The sequence below is a fragment of the Neolamprologus multifasciatus genome, chromosome 18 (assembly GCF_963576455.1).
Source record: "Neolamprologus multifasciatus chromosome 18, fNeoMul1.2, whole genome shotgun sequence".
Lineage (NCBI taxonomy): Eukaryota > Metazoa > Chordata > Actinopteri > Cichliformes > Cichlidae > Neolamprologus > Neolamprologus multifasciatus.
In genome coordinates, this window is record NC_140456.1 from 12,547,959 (window position 1) to 12,568,091 (window position 20,133).

Sequence of the window (20,133 nt, forward strand, 5' to 3'; positions counted from 1 at the left end):
AAAAAAGGTCAAAGCTTTTATTGGTTTCTGCTCCTTAAATTTGAAGATTTTGCATGAAATATCATGTAGTAATAGTAGTTAAAACTATGTATTTGGGTTTTGCACTGTTCACCATATTAACTGCAGCATTTGGTTGTGGGACTAGAATAGGCATTTTGACATTTTCTAATGAAAAAAAGAAGAAGAAATAATGCAGATTAATTGATGAAAAATATGAGCTGCAGCCGTAATTTACACTTCATGAAATTAAATAGCTGTTGAACTGCTGCACTGTTTGCACAGAGACAGTTGCACTTCTGTCTCCTTATATCGATGTTTACGGCTTTTAGTAAAGCCTCGTCATACTTCCACTCCTATGGCTCTTCCACGATAATTGTAAAATGTGCTATGTACAACACAATGCTTGGCATTCAGCTGTAAAAACCATAGTGCAGATAGCACACATGATGTTTATTGGTTTAAACAAACAGCCTGAAGTGCAGTTGACTTTATCGGGGTAAATAACTTGCAGGGGAGGCAGCTTTATATGGCATTAATTGCAAACAAGTTGGCTGCTAATGGGCTGAAAAGGCCTTAATGGAAGTGTTCCATTAAAACAACCAGTGCTGATGCCATCAGACAAATTTACACTAAGTGTTGCCTCATGAAAATGATAACTTGCTAATCCATTATTAATAAGAATTAATGGTTTTCACTGTGCCATGTGCATATCGATCCCTGATACTCTACACTACAGAGTAGCTCTCATTGGGCACTCTGGCAAGCTTGGGAATAGACTAATTGTAAGCCACACAAGTGCCATTTACGCAACTCTCCCCGCTGTCTCTGCTTTTATTACAAGCTTTGCTCTGAGGCCCCCGACTAGGAAAAAGGCAAACTGGCTGTTAGGAAAGTATGATGCATACAAAAGGTGTTAGCCAGAGTCAACAAAAGAAAATATCACTAGTAAATGAATGAAGGTTGTAACAGTTTTTCAGTTTTATAAGCTCAAGCATGAGACACAAAGCACAGCTCATTGCTTTTACTGTGCATACTGATCATACAAACTGACATGTCACTGAGATTATTTCTGAGCCAGGACAAACCCAGATCTGTTGCCCTCCTGCAGTTCAGAAACCCCAATACCTTTTATCTGTCTAATGACCTCAGACCTCACAAATGCTGCTGCAGGCTTTGGGTTAAATGAGAGAAGCTTTTTAATCCCCCCTCCATACATAGCCTTTAGTTTCCTTTGGTGTTTTCTAAAAGCAGGATTTATGCAGATCTGTCAATACCCCGCGCCCGAGGTCATATTTAAATTTCACATTAGTAGTGCAGAAAAATGCACCTTACACTCAATATACTCAATCACCACACTAATCATAAATGCTAAATATTGTTACTTGATTAAGCTGGCACTTTATATGACGTTTTTGAACATAAAGGCCTAGCATTTGTTTCCCTAATAACCCTTCAATTTGTTTGATAATGAGGTTAATGCCTTTCTGTATTTGTGGGGGTACACCAGAAACACCTATTAGTCCAAAACCGAGTGTTTTTCACTGGCATGTATTGTTTTGAGCTTTGATTAATTCATTTATTCCACTCATTAGTTCTAACATGAAAGGCTTTTTGCTCTAGTAACATTTTTTTCAGTACCACCATTCAGGCTGCTGTTTGTGTACAGCAGCACTGTTTTGCATGTAGGATCTTTCTGGTTTATTTATTTGGTAACTAAAACAGTCATTTGAGTGATTTTGATTTTGATAACCCAGTTTAGTGATACTAATTAAAGCATTGTTGTATTATGGCCAAATTCTGGTAAATAAGCAATACTCGTGAGCCAGTAACCCCAACCCTATGATTCTGGCAGCTTGCAGCAAAGCACTATGCCTGACAGTTATGGCAGCACTTTCCACACATTTCCAGAGAGAAGAGAGCATGCGTTAAAGCCTTGTCAAGATATGAGTTTTGAATGTGTTGTATCAAAGCATAAAGAGAGTGCAGCCCAAAACTCGTAGTCAGTGGCTGAGAGAAGGATTTGCATAGGTAGGCTTATGTGTTTTCCACCTCGTCCCTGCCATTGTTTTCATGTGACAACTGTCTGACAGCCAAGAAAATGGGACACAGGCAAAGAAAAAAGGTTGAGTCTGGATTTTGTTCGTCTAAGAAAAGAACTGACAAACCCAACAGTTTGATATCACCCTTCAGTAGTGGCTGTGCTGACAGAGGAACACCAACTCTCGCAGTTCAAAAGTAAATGCCTCTGTCCTTTCAGTGGAGTGTGGTAGGACCACCATTAACCCCATGTGTAAGTCTGTGGTTCAGGGTCACCGCATTGACTTGTGATTTTGTGATTGATGCTCGGTGAGATCTGGATTAACGATGGAGAGCTCTGAATTTGCCACAGTTTAGCCCGCGAGTCACAGGTCAACTATCGAAATTCAGGGGAAGCTTGTTTAAGAGGATTAATACGGGAAAAGCTCCACGAGTCCAGTTTCCACTGTTTTTCTGTTTATCCTTAAAATCCTAAAGATTTCTAAGATCCAGCAGTTTCTAACTTAAATGAGTGTGGCAATACACAAGCTTATGTCCTTTAATTTGAATCATGTGCGCTGAACTATTTTAATACTGTCTGATCCTTCAGCCGTGCAACAAAGTGAAAACCCTGACATCAGTCTGAATGCTGCTGCAACAGACAGATGTTGGCAGCAACTCTTCTAAGACTGATGGCTGATAATCAGGGTTTGAGCATTCCAAAGCACCACCCAAGCGCAGGCTCAGGCATCCTCAGGCATGCTCAGGCATACATTCTTAATGCTTATCAGGGTGGACTTGTTAACTCAGGTGTCTTGCCGCCACATGCATGTGTGTCACAGCCACATTCTGATGCTATAGATTATTGTGCTTTCGCAGTTGCTTGTTCCTGAAAATAACCAGGACAAAAAAAATAAATAAATCAAAAATCGAATTCAAATGTCAGGTGAGTTTGGGGACAAGATCAACATCAGGTTGACTTCCCATTAACACTTGACTGTGCTGTAGTACATTTGATTTGTTTGGGTTTTTTTTAAGGTGTTACACTTTTTAGACAGTTATATGACCGTTATGTGCCATTACATGGCATTTAAACAACATGACATCATCACAAGAGACAAACACGTTTACCTTTCGTAACACACTCTTATGAGTGTGTTAGCTTTTATTTGACCTACACTGCCGTTATATTATATTATATATTATATTTTTTATCCTAAGTACTGGCAACGTTGTCTCACCTTTGAAAGAATAAATATGGCCTTGCTGTTCATTTCATTTTAAACTAAAAAAGTCACGATATCATGTCAAGACTTGAAATTAATATTAAATTTCATGAAATTTTTAAATGTAATGTCAAAAGATTTCATTTTGAATCTTCTGCAGTGGTTTGAAAACAAAGATATTTTAGCAGAAATAACCTTGAATCAATAGAATTTGTATATTTTCATAAAGGTCACTAGAAAATATTGACATCTGCATGTCGATCAATTATTCTGTGGTGTTTCACACCGTGGTAGTGCCTTTCTTCCTCCAACTAGTTGAATTTAAATATGTGTAACATATGGTATGTATGCATGCACATGCAACTGCCTGCAGCCTTGCCGTATCCTTTTATTGTAAAACTGCAGCATTGCATTGAAGGACGCGCCTCTGTGGATATGTCCTCAAGCAAGGACAGCCAACACCACCTCTGTCTGTCTCTCTCTAGCCAAGTGAGTGCAGAGTGTGATGATGTAGCAGGTGGAGCTTCTTTTTCTGAAAAAATTACAGCGTTGTGCTAACCAGATAGTGAACCTCCCCACATGCTTCTTTTCCAAAAAAAATACAAATGTTATGCTATAACAAGAAACAGTGGTGGAAGCCATTGCTGGATTTCTCCCCAGCGTGTACTCAGAGATGGGAAGCTGGCGCCTCTTGTGTGTACACGGCATAATGATTTACCCCCTTGTGCATGTCTCCATGGGGCAGTCTGCTCATCTGTGGTCTAGGTGTTCCCTACCTCCCTTTTTAATGACTCTGGAGATGAAACACGAGCTGACAGAGCTGCAATAGGGACATTGTGTCATGGTGCCGAAGACAAGATTATGCACATCTGAGGCTGTAGATAAAGCATAAAGCATTGCAGTTGTTACGCAGAGCTAAGGTATGCACATTGTAGCATCACGTCAGCCTTGACAGGCTGTTGAAACACTCCATTGTCGTATGTACAATGGTGCTGAGTGTGTTGCCCTGTAGAACCCTAAAGGCAAACAGGCGAAATCCCAGTTGGAGGTGTTTTCCACGGCAGTACAGTATCAAATCTCCAATTTTGGGATATGCCAACTATTTGATAGCTAAACAGCCCAATTAACAGAAGTCTATTTTTTTTTCTAGTGAGAAACTTCGTCGTGTTTTAAACCATGTGTCAGGTTAAAGGTGAGAACATGATACAGTGACAAGCACACAAAGACTAGACGTGTCTCTCATGACTGAGCTGCAGGTGTGCACAGCAACAATGCCTGTGTGGGTTTTCTCAGGGTTGCCTTTGTGTGGAGAAAAGTGACACCGATAGATACATTCTCCCTCTAGTCTCAGCCTCTTTCCCTGTCAATAACTTATTTCCCTTACTCTATCCCTTTCACCTCGTCTTCCTCAGGCTTGCCAAGTTTCGTCAAATCCCCTGAGGATCAGACGGGCATCTCGGGCGGAGTTGCATCGTTTGTGTGCCAAGCCACAGGGGAGCCGAAACCAAGAATCACCTGGATGAAGAAAGGCAAGAAAGTCAGCTCCCAGCGCTTCGAGGTGGGCACTCATGCGTGACTTTCACATCTCTGAGCACCTTTGCATGTACAAACATAATGCAGGCAGGAACAAACGCAGCACGTTAGACTGCTTTTATAACCTCTCATTGAGACCAGACGCATCCACACATGCGTGCGGACTGGCAGCATTCACACAAATGATACATTCACACAGGACGCACAAATGGCTTGCCCCTGTTATTGAGCATCACACCGACTCTTCAGTTCTCCAAGGGAACCTAGACAATCTTCCTTTCTCTTTAATCTCCCTCCATCTTGATTTATGTAGTCTGTTTCATCTCTGTTTGTTTTTTCACACGCTCATCCTTTCCCCCGTGTCCCCCGGCTACACCATATCTGGGCACGCACCACTGTAACGTATGTGATGTATTTCCCCTCCCACTTGTGCTCCCCTTTGAAGAGGAGGGGATACTTTAGCTGGGGGTTCTCGCTGTTTCTGGCCACTCCTACCTCTGTGACATTACATAACTGGTACCTGAGGAGCTATTGGTTTGTACTTCTTCTGTTCTGTGTCAGTGTTTTTAGACATGACCTCAGCTGATTTTTCCTTTTGATTAAGAGGGGATTGAAGGGATACATAGAAACTAGTAAAAGAGCACCAATGACAAATAAAAAATGCTTTACCTCCCACATTAGAAAAAAATCAAGTAATCTGCATGTAGGAATGTATGTTGTTTATATCGCATAATAAAGGTAGTGTAATATTGAGGCCACTAAAAATGGACTTCCTACATCTTTACTTTCCTGTGGTTTTTTTTCAGGTGATTGAATTTGACGACGGTTCGGGCTCCGTACTGCGGATCCAGCCTCTGCGCACGCACAGAGACGAAGCCATTTATGAGTGCACGGCCACTAACAGCGCCGGCGAGATCAACACCAGTGCCAAGCTTACAGTGCTTGAAGGTAAGATAAGTCTCCTGCTTTTTCCACTTGGTTTCTCTCTCCACACTTGCTTTCACAGTGGTCCTTTTTTCCCTGTTGCTGGTGGTTTTCAAATCCTTTATGTCAATATATAAGGAAATAGGAGTGTTTGCTTTAATAATTCATACATATGAAATTGGTGGAATTCCTGGTATTGCCCTTGCCAAGGAGGAACAGCGGTATCTTAATTTGCAAGGTTAAACATTTTTTAAATAAGCTAGCGGCTCAGCAAATGTGTGAGCTGCAATCTTTAGCTTATGTTTTTATATATTTTGACAATTTTATACAGTTTTTGGGTATAATGCGAGATCTTTCAGCTGGTCACTTGGATTTGAGTACTTTTTAAAAACAAAGCCACAATCATCTAAAAAAGCAGCTGTAAATACTGCCTGATGCTAACATGTATGACTTATATAAACGTTTATAAATCAATAATTCTCTGCCTGCCCACATAACTTCAAGAAAAAATTCTTTATATGCATATAAATAATGTTTGGATGTTTGAGTGGTTTCTACATGTACAAGCACCCTCAGTGCCTGCAGGCTAGTTTGACCTTCATGGACCTCTTTTCCTTTTTTTGCCTATAGAGTTCATGTATGTGTATGTGCAAAGTATATGGGCCTAGAGGTGCGAATTTCTTCTTTAATTGATTGTAATTTTGTCATGTGGCAGCTAGTCACCACAGGAGTTGATTTCATTACAAACTTTAAAGGAAACGAAAAAAAAGCTCCATAGCTAGCCAGAGGGAGGATTAAGGCCGTCTATAGCCATTACACCGGCATTAAAGCAGATCCCCTCTCATTCAAAATCAGCCTTTCCATCCCCAGTTTGAATCCCATCTTCTTTACACCCACCCTTCCTTTTTTTCTCTGTCCACGCTGATTTGGTGATATCATCGGCTGGGCTTGCATAATCTTCCCGTAGGTGCTTTTCTTCAGTACAAAGAAAGGTTTTCTTTTTACCCCTCTTTTGCACTATATCACGAAGAATGCTGTTTCATAAACAAATAGGTTTATGCGGGCAATATGACATAAAACTCATATGAATGAGATTAGCTTAATCATAGTCTTTGTGTACGGGTCAAGTTTGGAGTCCCTTACTCAGTGAAATACGGAAAATGATCTTACTCGACAGTGAGCAGCTGTTTATACCAGCAGACTTACTTTACATGAAAGCATCTTCTATCAGTCTTCTTTCTTTCATCTGTCGTTCATGCCTTTTATCTATTAGGCTGTACTGATACATATTTACTGCACACATTTTCACCATGGAGTAGTAGCCAGACCTTAAACTATGACCATGTTACCCTGTGAGGGAACTTGATACTTGTGAGACTGGCAATATCAAAATCAAGAGGGAATATATTGTGCCAGGCTTCAAGCTGTGAACGTGAAGCCAAACCACACACTGTCCTATAAAAATGTAATGGCCAACAGTCACAGCTGAGGTGTTTCAGTTGTGAAAATATAGATATTTCGTCTGATCACCTGCCAAGTTGTTGTTGTTGTTTTTTTTAAATTCCTCTCAACTGCAATTTTGTGTTGCAAGGATGGCAAGCATTGTCTAATGACATGCTAACTTCATACTAGACTGACTGCTTGGTAGCTTTTATAGACTCAAACTGCATCTTCTTTTTCCTCTTCACCACTTTAGGTTCTTTTGTAATTCAGATCCAGTCAGTTGCCAAGTATTTTTCTAATTACGGCTATTTTTCCAAAGACTACTTCCCTCATAGTTCTGTGTAATCGAGAGTTTCAGGAAAAGTCTTTGCAACACAGTCTTCTGATCTTCAAATCATAATGAAATGAAACATTTATTTTATACACTCCTCAGTTTTTGAAATTGACAATTTATACTTATGTGTACATGCATTAATATATATTGTTATATTAAACTGAGGGAAAGTGTTTGGAAGTGCTATAGTCATCATATCAGTGAAATAGCAATACCTGAGTTGTCGCCTCTCTGCATGGTTGGAGCAGTTTTGGCTCATTGTTTTAGTTGCACAAAGCAAAACAATACAGGATCATAAAAACAGGTCCTGTCGGTCTACAGACTGATGCAAGCCCCATCTACTTACCTGTCCGAGGTGAGATGGCAGACAGCCAAAGTAAAGAAGTCTTTGTCAGCGCAGACACAAATACCTTTTTTATTTTGGAACGTGTACTCCAGCAGGACTATCACAAGTTGGTTTGTTTGTGTTGGAGCTGAGCAACCTCTGCCAAACGTACGAGAACAGCTGTTCAAGTGTAAATAACAGTGATGTAATATTGTTTTTGAACTTTTCTGTCCATTCTCAATAGGGCTGCACGATTTTGCATAAAATGAGAATCTCGATTTTTTTGCTTAGAATTGAGATCACAATTCTCTTACGATTTTCTTTTCCAATATAAATATTTATTGCACTTATTAACTGCACATCAACTTCGTAACAGTTGAGACTGAACATAAAAACAACAAATGTCTCACATTTTGTTGTTGCCGCAAAATGTTGCACTGCTTGAAATTCCGTCTCCACCGTTGCTCAACACTGCGTGTATAGAGCAGGTAGTGCAACAATAGAAAAATAGTTCCGGGACGGCACTGTGTAGCGTTTGTCTAGGGTGTTGATCATTTTCCTAAATCCCTCGTTTTGCACAGTGTTGATGGGAGCCATATCTTTGGTCAGGTGATAAGTAATAGCCTCCGTAATTTCTTTGTGCCTGCGGGAGTTCGACGGGTATAGGGAAGCGCTGTATAAGGTTCCCGTTATTGATGTTTAGGTGGTTGACCCGGACGCATTTTCTCCAGTCACTTTCTCGTAATCCCTGACGTGCTCTCCGTTGTTTTTTCCCTGCCAATTTTAGCAGCCAGCTTCTGTATCACGTGGTGTAAGGCTCCGCCCTTGTCATTTGTTGAGCAGGAAGAGTGAGCGCTTGTTTTCATGCAGATCACATCCTGGATCAAAATGCGGTACAATCGTCGCCGTCTTTTTTTAAAATTTTTTTTAAAATCGTTGTCATTTGGAAATGAGATCGCACATAAGTATGAATTGAGATCGCGATTTTCTAACAATTAATCGTGCAGCCCTAATTCTCAATAAAAAAAACAAAACAGTAACATTGTTAGAATTATTGTATTTATTAGTTAAACAATTTATTGGATGCCATCTAGTCACCACTGATGTTTAGCATGATTGATTTGTGAACAAGCCATCTCGTAAAAGTCGTTCTCTACGCTTTCTCACAAAACCTGTCAAAGACCAGAACGACACATCGTGTTTAAATAAAGAACTCGACTCCGCCTGAAGCCTTACGATGAGCTGACTGTTCATACAAACACACATGCACAGATATTCACTGTCAAACACACACTCAGAACAAACACGCATTCCCTTACAGAGCAATGACGTCAGCTCCACTCTATTTTTAGACTATTGTTTGTAGCCTAGTGATATATCAAGTTCATATCAGCAGCACAAGAAAACACTGGGGCAGCACCAAACAGATGGAGACTAATGACCCTCGCTTTTAATGGGCCAGGAGTAGCCTGAGGTTTGAAACGTGGGTGTCACATCAGAATATACATAGCCTTTTCACATCGAGAACAAATCATAAAGTCTGGGGAAAGTAACAGTGAAGGCGTCTGTAGCCAGAAATCTTTGTGGTGTCGTCGAGCAAGGCACAAAACCAGCAGAGCTACTCGGTAAATGTGCTGTTGCAAACATGTCGGGTTTGTCTGTCCTCACTGGATAAAGAAACCACGGTCAAAAGAATGTCTTCATAAGCAAAACAGTCCTGTTTTTGCTTTCCACTACGAGGAAGCTCACACTCTCCGCATGAATTCAAGTGCATGTGACTTTGTATCCCCACGAAGCCGCCGTAGTGCTGAGCACCCCCATTCAGACACGCAGCGAGAACGGTGAAGTCATTATAGCTATAAGTCGATCTGGATTATAGGTTTTAGCAGAGCAAAGGAAGGTCGAGCATTAATTACGATTATTTCATATACTGGCTCTTTATTTTGTTATGCCAGTCGTGCAAAATATGGATTATGACAGTCATGCCAGAGCAGCTTTACACCTGCTTTCTGTGTTGGCAGAGGAACACCATGCTGCGTATGCACCTAGGTTCAGCAGTTCATTATTGTCTGGATCACTTGCTGTGATTTTTAGCCATTTTCTGGGGTTCGTGTTTATTTTGTGTCAGTAGTAACAGTGTCCTGTGGCACCACATGATACTTCAACAAGTTCCTTGAAGGATTTTTTTTTATTGCTTGTATTTTTTATTTTTTAGTAGAAAAACTTAACAATGTGACTGTGAAAGTAGGTGAGCAGTACCTTCTGTTAGTCTTGCTGTTTGTGGGCAAGATTTAACAGAAACTATCAAGCAAAATGCAAAGAAACTTGGTCAAGACGTGGAGCACTGGTAACAGAAGGACTCGGGCTCTTTAAAAATGGCCCGATAAGTCATTGCCTTACACTTTATTTTGGCTTGACCTCACTGGCAGTCACTTATTGTGACTCTGTGGTTGAGTTACTCAACTTTGTATAAAAAAATCAAGACTTCATGAGAGTTATTTCACTTTATGTCTGACTTGTTGTTGGAGACCTACGTACAGATGTTATGTAATCGGATACTCACCTGCGGGGAGTTGCAAAGGCACGTTTTCACGCTAGCCAAGTCGGGCTTTAGCACTTTCGCAGTCATGAGTCTCGAGTCGCTCTGTAATTCTGTCACGCTGTAACAACCCTGCTCTTTGTTCGTCGCAGTTCTCACGCCCCTGCTCAAGGGGTCACACCACTGAGACTTGCATACGGGCCCAAAGTCAGCTTAGCCATTCTTCATTTTGTGTGTGCAAGAGACAAACACACACACGCGGGTGCGTAATAAAAAGTACAAAACTGCCAGACTTTCATAAGTCAGCTTGTGAGGATCCTTTACTACAAGTCTTCTTTTTTTAACTGCAGTGTTTTGAACAATTGCCTTACATCTAAAATGTCATTTTTATGGTGTGTGTCTGTGTGTGTGTGTGTGTGTGTGTGTGAGGGAGAGAGAGAGAGAATTGGTTGCCTGTCTGCAGCTCCGACCTATGTGGCTAAATGATGATGCAGGCATTGCTAGGAGAGCTGTGATTGAGAAATACTGTTTCAGCCTTTCGTTCCTTTTTTCTCTCAAACTCTTATTTATTTATATTTCCTTCATCTGTTTGCATTCATAATGGTTTTTCTGTGCCTACCCACTTCTGTCTCGCTGCCTGCTCTGCGTCACTGCCGTGGACGGTGTGGTGGCAAATTGAAGTTGTAGTGAGGTAGTAGATGACCAAGAGGAACAATGACTCATTACATGGGTAACGATGCCAGTGGTCTGACCTTGAGCGCCACCTCCCCACCTCCCTTGAATTGAACTGCCTCAGTAAATGTCCAGGTAAATGGTGCTTGTCTCTGTGATGTATGAAATAAACTACTGCCGTCCGGAAAAGACATCTCGGCTGACAACATCAGTCTTAAATGCCACTTCTCCATGTCAAGGCAATAATTCATATTTATCACCGCTAACATTAGATGAAATTTAAAATGCAATGACTCAGATCAAGAAAGGACTAAGGCGGTGTCAGAATCACGTCATGACAAAATTGATAAAAAACAAATTTGTCTCTGTGGTCCAGTTGATAGAGTCTTCGCAACTGTATGTCGACAAGGTTTGTCCAAAATCAACACCAAATTTTCATCAAATTGCCTTGAGCAAAAGCCTTAAAAGTGCTTTACTTTAATTGATTTCCATTAGCTACCAGGGAAGTGCAAAATTGCCAAGTTCTGGGAAAGGCCTACAGCAGTGGTCTCATTTTCAGTTTAAAGATTCTTAGCTCAGAGATTTTACAGTAACATTTAATTAGAGATCAGTTATCACAGTGAAATAAGAGTCCATAGATCCTAATGCTGCCTTTTGTTTCCTTTTATGGCATATAGAAGTGCAGACAGTTTCTCTGTATTAACCCAGTAATTCATTTTTAAGCATGAAGAAAACTGTTTGTAGTTATTTGTATTAATCAAAAACTGTATCAAACCAAAGTAAGTTGAGAAAAATGCCTTTCTGCTTTGACTCACTAACAATGAGTTTCCCTGGCATTACCGTATTTTTCGGACCATAAGGCGCTCCGGATTATAAGGCGCATTAAGCAAAACAAAACAGATAAGTCGAACTTTACTCAACTCATTCTTCTCGCTTCCTCCACTTCCGTGTCATTGATTCATCAATGCTGAATTCTCTGGCAGCTGCTCTTATCTCTGCTATTATCTCAGTTGTTCTCCTGACTGAAGTTTGGTCCATTTACAGCATCCTGCCATGCAATTGCATTTGTCCCTAACTGAACTCCTGAACTCTACCGTTAACTTTTATCAAGTGGGAAAAAAATTAGCATTCATCCTCCAGCTTCACTGTGTTTATGTTATGCTAACATAGCTGTGTCGCTAGCGATCATATAGTGCATTGTTATATACCAGCTAGTCCAACTTCAGTAACCCTACAAAAGTCACTGCTGTTTAGTTTTTGTCTTCATTTATGTTGGAAGTGATAGCAGAGCTGTACGTTTTAATTTTTTTTCAGAAATCTCTGTCAGAACATGCTATATCATGTTTAGGTGGAAATTAGCGAGCTAACTTCCTGCTAATGTCTAACTCCATTAAATTTAATAAATTCTGTTTTCATGGATGCCTGGATGTTAAACTTAATTGTTACACCTGGTAAAGCAGCAACGCTTTTATTAAAGATGAAAGAATTAAGACAGTTTTTAACTCTCAGTGATGCCACAGTGTTTGTTTGACTTTGGGACCTGAAGCAGACGGAGTTTTGGACCCAGATTACTCCACAAGGCTCCTGACTACGGTAGCCGTAATGCTCTGACAATCCATCAAGGGGTGCGGCTTCGTAGCTTACCATAGTCATACTAAAAAAATTTTGACAGATTTTTGAGGGCCGTGTACCACATAAAATTGGTTCGAGGTCAGTAAGCACAACCAGAATTCATACACAAGGTGCATCGGATTATACGGTGCACTGTCGATTGAGAAAATGAAAGGATTTTAAGTGCGCCTTATAGAACGAAAAATACGGTAGTTTAAGCAAAACCTCTCCAGCATAAAAACCCTAAAACTAACTAAAATGCCAAACTGATATCTGTAGTTCTTCCCATGACTGCATGAGCTGAAACTGCTTTTTTTTTCTTTTTTTTCCTGTGCTGTGCTGGAGAACATTTTCCTGTCCTTTGGGAGAGAGCAGACAGGTCTTAAAGGAAAGGAGGAACGTTATTAAATGGTACCATATCAAAAGCCCTGTCATTACCAGAATATTCCACCGTCAGAGGGTGAATTAGAAAGGGTCCCTTTCAAACCACAAGTTTTTTGAAGTTCCCCGGTTTACTCTGAACATGCAATATCAAGAAAAAATGTAATTTTTGGAAAGGTCAAGCGAGTAATATGCAAGGACTTGGAGTTTCTGTAGTTGATAAAGAAAAAAGTAGTTCCTTCCTTGGTGAAAACATGCCAAACATCAAACTTTGGAGTCATGTAGTTCTGTGTAATATTAATAGAGTTTTGCCCTTTGAGTCAATTTTATGCCTCTCTAATCTTAAGATGGAGAAAGGAGACCATAATTATACAGCAGTGTTGAAAACTCATCTGTTTTTTGTACACAGAGTTTAGAAAGTATAATTCAGTACAGTGTCCCAGGTTTACTGCGTTGACTGCATTTAGTGCTTCTGTGTTTGGTGGCAGTAAACAAATTACGGACTCACTGGTTAGAAAGAGCTTTATTTGCTTGCCATGCATTATAGTCCCTTGTGCAGAGGCAGAAAATGACTGCGACACAATGCCAGTAATAAATATCTCAGGAGCCAGGCAAGTGCGGACAACAAACCTGACTGGATAAACAGCATAGAAATCTCATTGCGCCTCTTCCCGGGCAAGATAAATACATACAGAAGCTATCTTGCCCGGGATGATATCGGAATGATTTTAATACCGAACCCTGCTCCTCCAACAACTTAATACTTTCCTTTCCTTTGCTATTCAGATCACCCACAATGACCAAAATAAAGCAGTTTTGTGTAACTGCTATTTCCCACATTACTTCTCCACTCTCTGCGATTCTCTTTTTATCATTACTGGTGGGTTTCTCCTACCATTTAAAGTGTTATCTACCTGCCTTGTTCAACAGGGTGAGTAGTCAGTTCATATTTAATATTGCATATCATAGGACGAAAAAAGACAGTAGCACAGACCTGCATGCACACAAAACCGTCCAGGGACATGCTCCCACTCACACTGATCTACAGGTGTCTCCCATTGTCACCTACCCATGCATACATGCACACACACTCAACACACACACACATGCGTCCGATGTATTCTTGTGGTCCACTGTGACAGTCTGTGTCACAGATTTAATTTCTCCTACCATCTGCTGGCTGGAGGCCCAGCATCGTAGATCATATCCAGTCTGACAGAAACAAACTGCATCTGTCTATGCATGCTTCTCCCAAGGACTTGCACAATATGGCGGGGTGGAGTCACTCTCCTGGCCACCCAATCTGCATCCTTGCACCCTTGCTTCCAAGGACTTGGAGATTATAAGTAGGACAAGTCGATTTTTAGACATAAACATGTTTATGCTGCTTGTTGTTTAGGAAGAAAATTAAGAAAACCGACACATCTACTACCACATTCCCATTTTCCTTAGCCAGCCTTGTTTGTCCGGTGTACAAGAATACAGCTGATGAACTGGCACGAATTTATAGGTGTGCAAGTCAAAAACTTTTAAGAATTACCATCTGTTTGTGTGATCAATCATTGCAGATTTCTAAAAATCCCGCCCCAAACAAGTCATTATCTTCAGTCTTGTTGTATATACATTGGATGTACCAATTAAATCGACATTGATTAAGCGCTCTATTCCATGAAATTTATTTGATGCTGGACTCAATATTTTATGTTACATGCAAGACATCTGGATGGAGTCATTTTTGCTTTGAGGCAGCCTTTAATCATCTGTACTTGTCCATCAATTGCTCTGTGCTTTTGGCAAGCTGTATCTGCAGTGTCTGGTATGTCTGCACCATCATTACTGATCTTGTCTATGCCCTTAGGGGATAGAGCGAGAGAAAGGTGGCAGAGGATAGCATGGAGAACCAGACAAGTCAGGCATTTATTACTACCAAAACGATGTTGTTTTTGCACCATTTTTGTGTGGGTTTTTTTTTGTTGTGCAGTTAAGTGAATTTCACCTGGTCTTTAAAAGTTACCTGCTTCATTACAGCGTTTGTCTGCTTCCCACCACTTTCTTCAGCATGGAAAGCATATCAATTTGTATTAAATCCCCAAAACACAGCTGCAGACTGGCCTAATGACTGTAGAGCGAATTTACATTTCTCTAATTTACTTCACAACTTCAAGCGCGCAGCTAAAAAACTTTGACATTGTGAAAGATGTTAAGAAAAGGCTAATGATGGATGAATTTATCTCATTTCAAAGCATGTTTCAGTCAATGTGAGCTTTGCAGTTTCTCCCAAAGAACACATTTGCTCAACTTCTAAGCTCAAGAAAGCAGGAAAAAGAAATCGGCTAAACAAATGCAGGCATCAAAGCTCTGTTTCTCTTGGCTTAAAGCCGGAATGACCGATATAATGATTTTTCTTGTCTCTTGTGTAGATAACAATACAAGGTGGACACAGTAATCATAACACTGCCCTGCAATAAATACTACTCTAGAGATGACACTGAGGAAAAAAAACAGTGTGTATATATATACATCAGACTGGAAACAAAAGTCATAAAATATCATTAATTTCCCAGTATTTGTTCACACTGGGTTCCATAGTGCTTTGTTTTCTTGTGTCATAGCTTGTACATTGAAACTTTGTTGCATCTGGCTGCTGCCATGAGACCACAGCTGTAATCTGTCACTGTATTAAACATGAAGTTATGGCCTTTCATGATTGTCAGGACGGATTGCACTTCTCATCTGGACATTTTCCCCTGGATTTAAGAAGATATTGGAGATGTGACAAGACATGAACATCCGTTTACGTCTGGGTATTGTCAAGAACAGACGGGGATATCTGTGAATTGTCATCTGTTATTAAATATCTGCCACAAACAGCTGCAGCTGGCCTTTATCATTCAATTACAGACTTTACTGAAAATTTGTTTGTGGGACCACAGCCTTAGTGAACTGGGTAATTTCCCACCCCGATGCATACATTCAGCCTGCTTCCTTTACTGGATTACTAGAATGTAAGTATAAGCATTTTTTAGTTTTTATTGTGGTGTCATATCTCAAGCTAAACCAGTTTAAAAAAAAATGTAGGGAGAAAAAGTCACATATCAAAAATGTGAGACTAACATTTATCTGGAAATATAGGGAGTCTCTCTGAATATAAACACAGGTTGATGAAAACTGTCACTCACAAATGTGCCCCTGTATCAAATTGATATTTGAAGGGTCAAATTCAAGTTAATAGGTACTTATACCCAAGAGCTCTGAGCCCTGCAAACACCTATAACGTAATTTTGCATCAAATCAATTTACTCATTGCTTTATGCTGATCTTTGTGCTTTAGTAAAAAAGAAAAGTGTTTTATGCTTGGCAGAAGTTCAAAATCTCAGCCAGGCTTGTTGGCATTCTGTGTTGGTTTTTTTCTTATAAAGTTAATAAAGATCTCTGCTGTATTTAATATCCTCTCCTTGTCAGGGAGAAAGCGTAGCTCTATAAATTGTAAATTAGATATAGGCCCAAATGATTACATGTGGTTTATTGAGATTGTGTCGACCTTGGAGCAGAATTGCTTTTGATTTCTTCGATTTCAAACAAATATTTCATATAACAATTCCTACTTCATAATTGTATATTTTGTTGATTGGTTTAGTATAAATGGTGTCATCCAAACGCTTTGATGTTGGTGACAGTGAAAGCTGCTTGTGTCTGTCTTTGTCTGTCTGTGAGTCATGCAAAACCAATGATTAGACAACAAACAGACACCAGGGGGAAAAAAGGAAAATCCTTCTAGAATGGAAAGCAAGTAACAATCTAATATAAAAACCTTGAAAATTGATTTGCTTTTATGGTCTATTTTAGCCCACAATTGTTGGGAGTGTTGCGTTGAAGTACATCCATTTTCAGCGGTGGGTCTAAATGTTTTGCCTTCTTATTTATTTAGTACAGTGTACCTTAAAAATAATTTTAAAGAAACATAGTTTAAAGAAAATATGATGTAACTTTTTTATTTCTTTTTCAAGAACTGCATTTTGTCCTAATGTGTGTTTCTGTATTCTCTGTCGAAATAACAATGAAACAATACAGTCCAACAAAAAAGTTACAAAAAAATGTTTAAAGACTAACCTGATGTTTTTTTTTCCTTTTACTTACTAACGCCATCCTGGGTCTCTACCACTGCATGTACCAAGAGCCAAGCCCACCGTGTAGCTCTGTAAGCCAATGAGTCAACATCTCCCCAGGCCCTGACTGGCTATGGATGGATGGGCTGACTGCTTGTCAGGGGGTCTAATACCTAGACTCAATGAGCTGGCTAATGGGAGTCCTTTCACCCTGACCCCTTTTCCTCACACATTTACACACCGAGCCCTCTTGGCTTATCCACTGGGCCACACAAGGCAGAGGCGAAGGGCTTGACTCACTATCAGCCTTATAGGCCGGCTTTAAGCTCCACGTTTTCCCCATGTTTAAGAGGAATAGTCCCATTTCCCTCTATGCTTCTAAGCTGTGTTTTTCAAGGTTGTAGTTTATTGGTCTGCTTGCTGCTGTCAAAGGCTCCATTGGTTTTGCATGCATTACATCTCTGTCTATATTTTTAACCTGTTTTGCAAGAAACGGATCACTGAACATGCGTGCGCAGTTATAGGTGTGCCTGCCGTAGCACTCAGTGTTAGGGCATGTTCACAGCAAGTAATAAGAAAAGCTTAACATGTTATTTAATGATTCCTGAGGTAAACTTATGTTTTTACCTTATCGTTGACTTGGTATTTCCTGATGGTGTCGAGGCTGGTGTTTAAACCAGCTACAAGAAATGGTCTAGCCATGAAAATGTGTGAATCTAATTGGCTTTTAAACGCTGCTATCTTCAGGAAAACTGGGCATCTGCAGAACTGTTACCAGCTATCAAACCGTTTGCAGCGGAAGGTCATGTTTGTCTTGGTTCTTCTCTGCTGTTGCCGATTAAAATTACTGCAGTTTTTCATCTGCTGTGGTTAACGGTTAACGGGTTGTGCCGCAGTGTGATGTTTTTAAGCGCTTTAAAAAATACATTTTTGCCCTTTTAACGTTTATGAGACGGGATGATGTAGAGAACTGACAGGAAAGCGGGGAGAGGGTGGAGGAGAATGATGCACAGATGGTATCGGACTCGAACCGAGGCTTACGGCATATGGGTCGCCTGCTCAACCAGGTGAACTATAGTGGCACCTCATTTTTGAGCACTTCTGCAAACCTCTACATAATCATTGTTGAAGCTGTCGACATTGACTCTGTGTATTATTCATTATCTCTGAGTGAGAGAATAAGTAAAGTCTGTCACAGGAGCCCAGTCAGTGAGGATTTAATTAACAGAACCTGCCACATTCCACTACATCCACTGCCTTTCTCAGAACTCATAAAAGCCATTCCTATCTGCGATAATTACACTAAACATGCCACAATAAAGCTCTGCCGATGATTAATTTGAGGAGTGGAGAGGATCAATTAATTCATTTATTTGCAAACCGTTGCACTGCTTCTTTTTGTACAGCGATTTCATTAACCGTCACGCTTTCTGATTTTTGATCCTGTCCTTGTTTTTCTTTCCCGTGACACCTGGAGGAATAGCCTGTCTTATTAGCCGCATCGCATTACTGCAGACATTTACCACGAGCCCTCAGGTTTTTCCATCTTAGAGGCAGTTACATTAAAATAAGTAGTAAACCACAAACCGTGTAGTCTGTAATACCATAATCTCAAGGGTCTTCAATCAAACTCCTGTTAGTAGGACCACAAGGCAAGAGGAGCTGTAATATCAAAATGAAAGCCTACAGCTGTGCTACTCGTATAGCACAGTTAATGGAGGATGTGATTCTGTGCAGCAGTGCTTGTCCCAGAAGGTGACTCGGTCAGCATAACCATTTGAAATCAGAAGACCACCCTTGGGTTGCAGTAATGGGTCAGAGGCCAGGGTGATGTACTAACTGGTGCGCCGCAGCATAAATAACAGGCACGGGGCATCTGGCAGGGCCGTAGATCATACTGACGACAGTGGAAGTATGATATCAGATGGGAGAAAGAGGGAGAAGTGGAGATAAATAGGGAAGTGGAGAGAGAGATGATAAGAAGAGAGGGAGGGAAGGAAGAAGTGGAAGGAGTTTGGGGGGAATTAGATGACTGTTATTGATTATCTGCCTGTAGGCGAGGAAGTAAGGCCAAATGTTCTGCTCAGCCAGACAAAAAAGTGTATTATTTCAAAGGTCATGGCATGCATTACAGTCTCTTTACTTCGAGTACAGTTGGATAAACAAGAGAATAACTGCGCAGTGATGTACTACTACTAGCATGTCGTGCATTAGCGTGCGTTAGCAACCATGCATGCGATGTTTTTGTTATGGCTGTATTTTTGTGATGGTCCGTTGAATGCAGGTGTGTCTGTCATGCAGCTCACATGTCCTAAGGGGCTGTTTGTTTGTTTGATGCGCTGCTATCTCCATAGCAACTGCCATAACACCTGGTGTAACAGATAGCTTACTGGAGCCAACTGGCTTGACAACATGTGGATTTCAATGGATATTTCAGTGCACTTTGTATGGATTTCCCACCCCTCAGAGTACAACTATAGTAGCAAATCTAGTAAACTGACTTATCTGTCAGTCTAGTTGTCATGTAATGAACCACAGCGTCACTAGTCACATCATCCATCTGTAAAAAATTTTTTGTTTGGTTGTACTTTGCATCCTGTTTTATTTGTTTTGTTTTGTTTTTTCATTCTGTTCCATTGAGATTTTCACCATTTTCATGTCATTACAACAGTATTACATCAATGGCCTCCTTTGATGTTGGGGTGTGCCGTACCATCCCTACCGAGGAGACCTCTATAGTGGGAGCTCTGCCAGCTAGTATTCCTCTGAAGAGCAGGAAAGGCCTGCTCACATGCCCTTCGTGGCACAACATGTGAGAAAAACCTGTACCCTGACATTGTGTCATTTTGCAAGTCAAAAGAACAAGAGTAGCTACAAATTAGTCACTGCCTGTTTGTCACCATATTTCACACTCCCATTCCTATCACATACAAGGTCAAAGTCTACTAAACAGCAGGCGATGTTAATAAGCAACAGCTGTGGGAGTGTGTTTTACTGTAAACTTAAAATGCTGCTATCTCCAG

At 40.5% G+C, this 20,133-nt stretch overlaps 1 protein-coding gene across 13 annotated transcripts in view; it reads left to right on the top strand.

The window, feature by feature from the left end:
• Nucleotides 1–20,133, top strand: part of LOC146497447 (receptor-type tyrosine-protein phosphatase F) — a 162,425-nt gene that overhangs the window by 67,390 nt on the left and 74,902 nt on the right. For all 13 annotated transcript variants that reach the window (XM_085142113.1, XM_085142115.1, XM_085142120.1 and 10 more), the window contains exons 3-4: nt 4,655–4,800; nt 5,582–5,723. In XM_085142113.1, coding sequence (XP_084998239.1) covers nt 4,655–4,800; nt 5,582–5,723 — 288 coding nt within the window. The remainder of the gene's footprint in view (nt 1–4,654; nt 4,801–5,581; nt 5,724–20,133) is intronic.